Below are 9,986 nucleotides of genomic sequence, written 5' to 3' on the forward strand. Positions count from 1 at the left end.
CCCCAAGCGATCAATTTTGAAATCAATCCAATGGTGCTGGAAAAGGTCTGTTTTGAAGTTGCAAGCTGAGACTTAGGAATGGATGGAGGCCCTGAACAGAGTGCTCACACAGGGCCCATGACCTTCCCCATAAAAGGAGAGTAAGAAGTCCCTAGGGGTCCCTGTGACAGGACAGAACCCCACTCCCCTAGCCCCCAGCCTTGGGCAGGACAGGATCTGCTTGATTTCACATTCCACTTACAACCTTTCTGTCTTAGGAAGGTTGTGAACAGTTGGCACTGGATTTAGTTAATCTAGTCTGACAATCTGCCTTTAAGGTGGTCATTTTTTTGGAGGGGGGGAGATTTTTGCTATAGGGTGTTGCGTTCATCAGAAAGAAAGAGAGACAGGCAGAATGTGAGAAATCACCCCCCGGGGGGGGATGTCCATGTCACAATCCCTTCTCCTCCATTCTCCTCTTGGGATCTTGGGCACGCACGCACACGTGCCCAGCGTGAGTTTAAGCCATCGGGTCCAGGACTTGAACCGCGGTCGACTACATGGGAGTCCAGTGACATAGCCATTACACTAACTGCTAGTCCCCCTTACTGCTTTTTTTTTTTTAAATAGAAGCTGAACTATGTTAAATTCTCATTTAAAGTGTCCCAATTTTTCCACATACTCACTAACACTTATTTTCTATTAATTTGTTTGTTTTTGAGAGGTTTTCGCTATAGGGCATGTGTGCTCGCCAGACAGACAGAGAGAGACATAGAGACAGAAAGCGAGAAATCACCCACCAGGGGGGATGGCCACGCCGCAATCTCTTCTCCATTCTCCTCTCGGGATCTTGGGCATGCACGCACACGCGCCTGGTGAGTTTCAAGCCACCGGGTCTGGGACGTGAACCGCGGTCGACCACGTGGGAGTCTAGCGACATAGCCATTACGCTAACTGTTGGTTCCCCATTTGTTTGTTTTTTGATAATAGTCTTTCTAATGAGTGTGAGTTGGTAGTCGTATTTTCTAAAAATACTTTTAATTATTATTATTCTGGTCAGAGTATGCGTGCATTCTCCAGAGAGAAAGAGAGACAGAGAGAGAAAGAGGCAGAAAGGGGAAAGGGAGAAAGCACTCCCAAAAGGGGCATGGTTATACCACAATCCCTTCTCCATTTCCCTATCCTGTTGGGATTTGGGGCACACAAGTACCTGGTGTGTTGTTTCAGTGGCTTGGTCCAAGCCTTAAAGCACATAGCAATGTGGGGTCCAGCTTTCTTAACCACTGAGCCATGGGGCTGGGCCTAAAATATTATTTATTTATTCATTTATTTCATTCATTGTAGAGAGTGCATGTGCTTGCATGAAAGAGAGAGAAGCATGCTTAACTCCATGACCCTTTCCCCCAGTCCTGCAGCTTGTCAGGATCTACGGTGAGTCCACCCAAAGTGTTTCAGGTGGACTGTACTGGGGATCTGAGCCTAGGGTCAGCCATGTGGGTTCCAGCACTGCAACTGTTGATTATACCCCCAAGGCTGGACCTTATTGTGGTTTTGATATGCATTTCATTTAAAAAAAAAAATTCACCAGAGGATACATGCACTTGCCAGAGAGAGAGGGAGAGGAAGAAGAAGAAGCACCCTCTAATGGGGTGTGTTCATGCTGTAATTCCTTTTTTTTTAAAGAATGATTTTTAATTTAATTTTATTAATTGTCATTATTATTATTATTATTTAGGTTGACCAGAGAGAGACAGAGAGAGAGAAGGAAAGTGAGGAAGCAAGCTGCTAGGCCCCGGACTAGAACCATGGTCACATGCTGTAATTCCTTTTCCTCCATTTTCCACCCTCTCAGGATCTTGGGCATGAATGCACATGTGCCTAGCATGTTTTACAAGTTGCTGGGACTGGGATTTGAACCACGTGGTTGGTCATATGGGATCTGGTTCTCTTAACCACTATGTCTGGGGGTGGCCCTATCCTTTGAGTTATAATTCAATACTCTGACTCATTTTCTTGCTCAAATTGTTTCAGCCTTGCCCATTGGGATCTCTATCAGGTGACTAGATTTACTGTTTTTATTTTTTTAAGAGGTTTTTGCTATAGGGCTCGTGTCCTCGGCAGAAAGACAGAGAGAGAAATAAAGTGAGAAATCAGCCCACCAGGGGGGATGGCCATGCCGCAATCCCCTTTCCTCCATTCTTCTCTCGGGATCTTGGGCACACACGCACACGCGCCTGGTGTGACTTTAAGCCACCAGGTCTGAGACTCAAACCACGGTTGATTACATTGGAGTCCAGCGATGTAGCCATTATGCCGTCTGCTGGTCCCTACATTTTTTAAAAGTTTTCTTATTAATTGAGAGACACACAGAGCTGTACCCTCAACAGAAAGAGAAAGAGAGGAATAAGTACCCTCAACAGGGTCTTGCCATGCTGCAGTTCTCCCACCAGCCTCTCAGTCAGCTAAGATCACGATGTCCAAGTTCACCTAGGATCAAACCTGGGCCTGCCCTTTGCCTCCAGTATTGAGCAGCAGTGCCCTAACACCTGTGCCACTGTGGCTCGGCCTGGATCTACTTTTGTTTTTGTTTCTCTTTATTCAAGACAGAGAGAGTGAGAGAGATGAGCACTGTCCACAAGGTCTGGTCATGCCACGATCCCCTTCCTCTAGTCCTGCAGCCTGTCAGGTCCCGGACATCCATGCATATGTGTGGCATGTTTCAGGCTGACCAGGCTTGGTATTCCAACCACAGTTGCAATGTTAGACTGGGCTTCTCTTGAGCAGTTCATCAATACTGCGCCAGCCACAGACCGGACCTGGGCTTGCTTTAATTATGTTACTTTCTGTTTATGCTCTTCTTCTTAAGCTTCTTTTTTCTTTCCTGTGTGTGTTTTATTAGGTTACATTTTCTTTATTGTTCTTTTTCTCCACAAGTATGGAAGTTATACAACCCATTTCTTTCTTTTTTTAATATTTATTCTACAGTTCTTTGGTTCAGTATTTTTTTAAAAAATATTTAATTTATTCATTCGTTCATTTATTTTTAAGTTGACCAGAGAAGACAGAGAGAGAGAGAGAGAGGGAAAGAAAGCAAATGACCACATCCAGGACTCGAACCACGGTCAGCGATGTGGGAGTATCCAGCGCCTTAACCACCACGTCACCCGCTGGTCCCTATACAAACTATTTCTATCATTATAGTGATTATCCTAAAGATTTTACATTTAAATTCTAAATCACTTTCTCTAGGGCCAGCCCCTTGGCATAGTGGTTAAGGAAGCTGGATCCCACATAGCTGACTGCAGTTCAAATCCAAGCCCCAGCAGCTTGGGAAACATACAGAACACATGTACATGCATCCGCGGGGTTTCAACAGGATGGAGAAATGGAGAAGGAATTGTGGTGTGTCCATGCCCCATTGAGCTCCCACTCCTTTTCTCTCTGTTTCTTTGTCTCTCTAGCAAGTGCACACACCCTGTGGCAACAATTTTTTAAAAAGCAGGAAATATTAATACTCACAGTAACATGTATAAACTTTGAGGACATTATGCTCTGTGACATAAGCCAGACACAAAAAAACCAGACCATATAATTCCACTTCTATGAGGCCCTAGAATAGTCAAATCATAGAGTTATTATAAAAAGTAGAATGGTTGGGACCAGCAGTCGGTGTAATGGCTATGTCGCTGGACTCCCATGTAAATGACCACAGTTCAAGTCCCAGACCTGGTGGCTTAAACTCACGCCAGGCTTGTGTGCGTGCGTGCCCAAGATCCCAAGAGGGGAATGGAGGAGAAGAGATTGCAGCGTGGCCATGCCCCCTGGGGGGTGATTTCTTGCTTTCTATTTCTCTGTCTCTCTCTGTCTTTCTGGCGACCGCATGTGCCCTATAGCAAAAACCTCTCCAAAAAAAGAAATAAAGGGGGGGGGGAGAATGGTGATTGTCAGGGGCTCAGGGGCTAGGGAGAGAGAGGAAAGGGAGGTGTTCAATGGGTATAACAAGGTGACACAGTTAACACTGCTGGACTGTACACTTAACAGTGGTTAGGATAGTGGGGGCCAGCAGGTGACATAGAGGTTAAGGCAACTGGATCACATATGGCTGATTGTGCAATTTGAGTTCTGGACCTGGAGGCTTGAAAATAACTCTGGGTGTGTGTGTGCATGCCCCAAATCACAAGAGAATGGAGAAGGGACCGAAGTGTGGCCATCCTCCCTGTGGGGTACTTTCTCACTTTCCTTCTCACTGTCTATCCTGGGCAAGTGCATGTACCCTATAGCAAAACAAAACAAAACAAAACAAAAAGTGGCTACTTTAGTGTTCTAATTGTTCTAGGGCTTTTCTTTTCTTTTCTTTTCTTTTCTTTTTTCTTTTAGAGAATACCCTTTCAGTGATCAGAAGAGACACAGGTGGAAAATAAGGAATTTTTTTTTAGAAAGGTTTTTGCTATAGGGCACATGTGCTCACCAGAGAGAAAGTGAGAAATCATCCTCCAGGGGGATGGCCACGCCACAATCCCTTCTCCATTCTCCTCTCAGGATCTTTGGCACACGCGCACATACGCCTGGTGTGTGTTTAGAGCCACCAGGTCTGGGACTTGAACCACAGTCAACAATGTGGGAGTATTGGGACATAATCATTACATCATCTGCTGGTCCCCAAAATAAGGATTTTATTACTCACAGGGGTTGCACGAAGAAAGAGGGATAGAGGGCAAGGACTTGGGACATGGGCTTTTCTTGGGGTCCAGGGTAGAAGGACATTCAGAGAGAATGGTTGTTGGTGGTTGTGGCCACATGCTACCCTTGCCCATCTTTGGAGCCTCAGGATGGGGCATGGGGAGAGGGCGTGGGGTGGCTCTGCTATAACGCACAGGGCTACAGGGCTCACAGCTTTGAGTTTAAATTGTGAGGTCGCCAGGATGTCTGAATCTCTGGTAATGTAGCTGGGAGTGTCAGGAGGTAGAGCTCTGGGGAAGCAGGAAGCGAATCCTGTGAGCAACAGCCAGGTGAGAGGGATCGGATGGGTTTGTCCAGGGCCATGAGGCCAACAGTCCTCTCTGCTTTTGTAACCCAGGGTGGGCCCTGGTCTGAGCTCCATGACTCCCCATCCTTTGCTCTTGGGGAATGTATTCAGTGCATGGATAGCTCCTACACCACCCAGGGGGAAGCCATCAAGCAGCCAGGATGAAGGTACAGGGTCGCCTTCCACCCGACCAAACCAGAGCTGGCTCCTCCACCAGCCCCCACCCAGAGCGCAGCCAGGAGATACCCAGGGTAGAGGTGCCCCTTGGACCCACTGGCCTGGTGCCCACTGGAGCTGTCCTGTCCGGACATAATCATTACATCATCTGCTGGTCCCCAAAATAAGGATTTTATTACTCACAGGTGTTGCACGAAGACAGAGGGATAGAGGGCAAGGACTTGGGACATGGGCTTTTCTTGGGGTCCAGGGTAGAAGGACATTCAGAGAGAATGGTTGTTGGTGGTTGTGGCCACATGCTACCCTTGCCCATCTTTGGAGCCTCAGGATGGGGCATGGGGAGAGGGCGTGGGGTGGCTCTGCTATAACGCACAGGGCTACAGGGCTCACAGCTTTGAGTTTAAATTGTGAGGTCGCCAGGATGTCTGAATCTCTGGTAATGTAGCTGGGAGTGTCAGGAGGTAGAGCTCTGGGGAAGCAGGAAGCGAATCCTGTGAGCAACAGCCAGGTGAGAGGGATCGGATGGGTTTGTCCAGGGCCATGAGGCCAACAGTCCTCTCTGCTTTTGTAACCCAGGGTGGGCCCTGGTCTGAGCTCCATGACTCCCCATCCTTTGCTCTTGGGGAATGTATTCAGTGCATGGATAGCTCCTACACCACCCAGGGGGAAGCCATCAAGCAGCCAGGATGAAGGTACAGGGTCGCCTTCCACCCGACCAAACCAGAGCTGGCTCCTCCACCAGCCCCCACCCAGAGCGCAGCCAGGAGATACCCAGGGTAGAGGTGCCCCTTGGACCCACTGGCCTGGTGCCCACTGGAGCTGTCCTGTCCCTGTCAGCACAAATCTTGCAGCCTCAGCAGCTGACCTGGGCCTCAGAGGGAAACATCTTGAGGTTTCAGATATTATGGCAGGCAGAGGTCAGCTGGCAGACACTGAGTGCCCCACCTGCTCAGACTCATCAGGCTGTCAGAGGCGGGTTGGGGGGGGGCAGGTGTGTGGTGTGTGACCCTGAGGCCATGCATAGGAGTGAGGATAACAACGTAGGGGCCCATTCGTGACCATCCTTGACAATGGGTGATGGAGCCTCTGAGAGCCCAGACCAGCCACAAACCTCTGAGCCCCTGAGCACCCCTCCTGTTGGTAGGTCTAATGCCCATGGCCTGGATGGGGGCAGGAAGGACCAGAGCGTGGTTTTGGGAGCCAGCACGGCGGCCTGGTGGTTAAGTAGACCCAGAGAGGGAGGGGTGGCTGCGAGTCTGAAGGAAGTGCACACGTGCGCAGGCGTGTGCGCAGAGGGTGTGTGGGCCATCATGGGCCTCACCACTGACCAGCCTGGGCACAAGACTCCCCTGGGAACCAGCTTCACTGTTCTGAGTGCAAGGAGGGTCAGGTTTCCCTAGAAGCCCTAGAATAGCCCCTGACTGCCCACAAACAACCTAGCCCAGCCTACTAGTGGGCAGCCTGGCCCCTGCGTCCTGTCTGCCCTGGTCCCCTCACCCCCTGCCCATGTCTAGCTCTCTCCTTCTTGAGCTGTGGGCCCTCAATCCCTTTGTGCAGGGTGGCTGGGGTCCCTAATGCATCTGTTCATCCAACGTGTTTTTAGAGAGTGTTTGCAAAATGCTGGCATGGGGTCCATGGGGTGGGAGGGCAGCCAGGCTCTGGTCATTGAATGGCAGCTGGCCTGGGTGGGCCTTCAACAAGAAATCACACACATGAGTGTGGGAAGCCTGTGGTGAGGGTCCCATGGCACACAGCAGGGAGGGCTAGTCCCTTTGGTAGGTAGATCTGCAAGTTGGCATGGTACAGTGGGAACAGTGATGGGGAACAGTGTGATCGGCTTGTTCACTCATACTGTCAGCCCCTTTCCTGCCCTCTCTCCTGGTCCTTGGTGCCCACCTTCAGAGTGAAGGGATGCCCAGGAGAGGAGAGGCAGGAGGATGCCCTTTGGGGAGGGCTGAGCCTGGCCCAAATTAGGGCGGGCAGGATTTCCCATCCATAAAAGGCTCTTGGAATCTGGACCCTGGGGACCCCAGGCAGCTGGGCCCAGCTAAAACTCAGCTGCTGCCACTGCCCCTTGTGCTCCGCTAACAGCAGACCCGCTGCTGCCACCCTCAGTCTCCTCTCAGCAGGCACAGACATGGTAAGGCTTCTCAAGTACCTCGTAGAGCCTCTGGTGGGCTGGCTGGTGGGGGAGAAGCCAGGGCAGGGCTTCCAGGCAAAGGGATCAGCTTGATCCAGTGTTTGGGGGCGTGAGGGCCTCTCTGGAAGCCTGGGTTGGAGGGGATCAAGGTCAGGCTCTCTGTACCATAACATTGCCCTTGTCCCAGGGCCAGGATGGGGCAGCCTTTTCTGAAAGCTGGTCCATGGTATACCGCTGCTGTGGTGGTACCAGGTGAGGGTGGCCAGGTGCTGGACCCTCTCCCTGGAATACAGCAAGACCGGGCCACACTCCACACTGGTCCTGTTTTGGAACTGGTCTCCCATGCTCCATTGTCTTGGCCGCAGGGCCTGGACCTGGCCCAGCTAACCTTGCAGCTCTTGCTGTCCCCTCATATGCTGGACCGTGTCCTAGTTCCTATGCACCTGGCCCCTGCCTCACTTGTCCTGCTTCTTTAAACTGCCTGGCAGAGCCCTGCTCACCCTGGAAACCCACTATGTGTTACCCTACCCTGAAACCTGCTCTGGGCTGGGGGCCTGAAAGATTGCCAAGTGGGTGGACAGGCAGGGGGACACCCAACCCTCTTCCAAACAGGGGGGCAAAGGAAGCCCCTGGTGAGGCTGGTACATGTGCCCCGCAGACAGAGCGCCTTTCACCTGAGCAGATCAAGGAGTACAAGGGAGTCTTTGAGATGTTCGACGAAGAGGGCAACGGGGAGGTGAAGACTGGCGAGCTGGAGCGGCTCATGAGCCTGCTGGGCATCAACCCCACCAAGAGTGAGCTGGCTTCGATGGCCAAGGACGTGGACAGAGACAGTGAGCTGGCTGGTTGCGGGGCACCTGTGTGATGCGCAGGGAAGGGGGTGGGGACCCAACCCTCCCCGTGAGCCCTGACTTCGCTCCTTGCAGACAAAGGGTTCTTCAACTGCGACGGCTTTCTGGCACTGATGGGGATTTACCATGAGAAGGCCCAGAACCAGGAGGGCGAGCTTAGGGCGGCTTTCCGTGTCTTTGACAAGGAGGGCAAAGGCTACATTGACTGGAACACGCTTAAGTAGGGGCTGGGACTGGGTGGTGGGGCGGGCATGGGGATGGGAGGGGGGTGACTGAGTGGCTCAGTGTGAGGATCTGGCAGGTACGTGCTCATGAATGCTGGTGAGCCCCTCAATGAGGTGGAGGCCGAGCAGATGATGAAGGAGGCCGACAAGGATGGGGATGGGACCATCGACTATGAGGGTGAGTGGAGGATGGGCCTGGGAGCTGGGCAGCTGTGGCAGACTGCTGACCTGCTCTCCTGCCTTCAGAGTTCGTGGCCATGATGACCGGAGAGTCCTTCAAGCTGGTCCAGTAGGAGCACCTGCTATTGCCATGGGAGGCCTGCCGGCAGAGGGCCGCTGCCCGCTGCTGCTTGCCCTGCTGCCCTCCCCAACACCTTCTGCCTCCTGCTCTGTGACAAATAAATGCTCTGGCCTGACTCCTGTGTGCTTCATTGTCTCCAGCATGGAGATGAAGGAGGGTGAAAATGTGGGCTGGGAGAAGAGAAGGGTTTTCCTGGGCCAGTCATGGGCACATAGCCCTGGTCACTTCTGCTATGACACTTGACACCACCCACTGGCCAGTTCTGAGCAGCCAAAGGCCAGACTGGGCACAAGTTGGGAACAACATGCTTGCCCTGTTTGCCTACACTGGGAGTGATTGGCCAAGGGCCCCTCCCAGAGCCCAGAGCCTTTCCCATAAAAATGGACACCACTTAGATACAAATTTTATTCTCTCTCCAAAAAAGCTGTGGATGTCACAGCTGGCTCTGAGCTCCTGAGGCTCAGGCCTGTGGGCCTTCTCCAGGCTGAGTGCCTGATGTGGCCGGGCCAGGAACTGGGACTGAAAGCAGCAGCCTGCCTGGGGGCTGGCCGGCGTTACATAGCAACGAGGCCGGGGCTGCAGCAATGTGCTGGATGGCTGGCCTTCCCAGGGGAAGGATGGTGAGGTGGGCTAGGGACCTCTGGCTCCAAGTGCCAGTACTCCAAACACTGGTCTGATGGCTCCAGCAGAGTTGTCCCAACCCCTCAAGGGGTACCAGGGCTACAGCCAGGGGTGTTGGGCTCCTGGGGCCCTGGGGTGGTCTCTAGGCCTGAAGGCCCAGGTGGAGGGCTGGGCTTCTGGGAAGGCTCCGACTGCTCTTCTCTGGGTTTGGCCATCTTGATGGCCTCATCATAGGAGGGTGGCAGCTCAGGGATATACAGGCTGTAGGCAGGAGGGGCCATGGAGTCCAGGTCCAGCTCCCCAAAGGGCAGGGGCAGCTGCATGCCCAGTGGGTACTGCACAGAGCTGTAGGCTGTAGGGAACCGGCGTGTTTGTGGAGATGGGCTTGGCATCCATCCATCCCCTTTTCCTCCCTCCACACCCTGACAGGTGGGCCCCCAGGAGCTTACAGGTCACAGTGCTGTGCACAGGGCTGTCACTGTCCACAGGGATGACTGTCAGGTCACAGGGTTGCCCTGCTGGTGGCAGATGTGGCTGGGTATGAGCCTGCTTCCGGAGGCAGCAGAACCGGACACAACTGGCTGTGACCCCGCACAGCAGCAGCAGCAGAACAGCGAGCAGGATGAGGCTGGGTAGGGGAGGAAGGCCATACCGCTGGATTGATCCT

The 9,986-nt window shown here is 52.5% G+C and overlaps 2 protein-coding genes across 4 annotated transcripts in view; one reads left to right on the forward strand and one right to left on the reverse strand.

Annotated features, from left to right (window-relative positions):
• The first annotated feature begins 5,166 nt into the window (after positions 1-5,166).
• Positions 5,167-8,806, forward strand: CALML6 (calmodulin like 6). Its single transcript, XM_006161363.1, has 6 exons — positions 5,167-5,172; positions 5,628-5,690; positions 7,981-8,155; positions 8,249-8,393; positions 8,475-8,575; positions 8,644-8,806. The coding sequence occupies exons 1-6, from the start codon at positions 5,167-5,169 to the stop codon at positions 8,688-8,690; spliced, it is 537 nt and encodes a 178-aa protein (XP_006161425.1). The 3' UTR covers positions 8,691-8,806.
• Positions 8,807-9,111: 305 nt separating this feature from the next.
• TMEM52 (transmembrane protein 52) overlaps positions 9,112-9,986 on the reverse strand; it is a 2,132-nt gene continuing 1,257 nt past the window's right edge. For all 3 annotated transcript variants that reach the window (XM_006161357.3, XM_006161356.2, XM_006161355.2), the window contains 2 exons: positions 9,769-9,947; positions 9,112-9,671 (listed from right to left, as the gene is read on the reverse strand). In XM_006161357.3, the coding sequence (XP_006161419.1) occupies positions 9,403-9,671; positions 9,769-9,947 (448 nt within the window). In that variant the 3' untranslated portion in view covers positions 9,112-9,402. The remainder of the gene's footprint in view (positions 9,672-9,768; positions 9,948-9,986) is intronic.

Source organism: Tupaia chinensis, unplaced genomic scaffold (genome assembly GCF_000334495.1).
Source record: "Tupaia chinensis unplaced genomic scaffold, TupChi_1.0 Scaffold138464_1, whole genome shotgun sequence".
Taxonomy (NCBI): domain Eukaryota; kingdom Metazoa; phylum Chordata; class Mammalia; order Scandentia; family Tupaiidae; genus Tupaia; species Tupaia belangeri.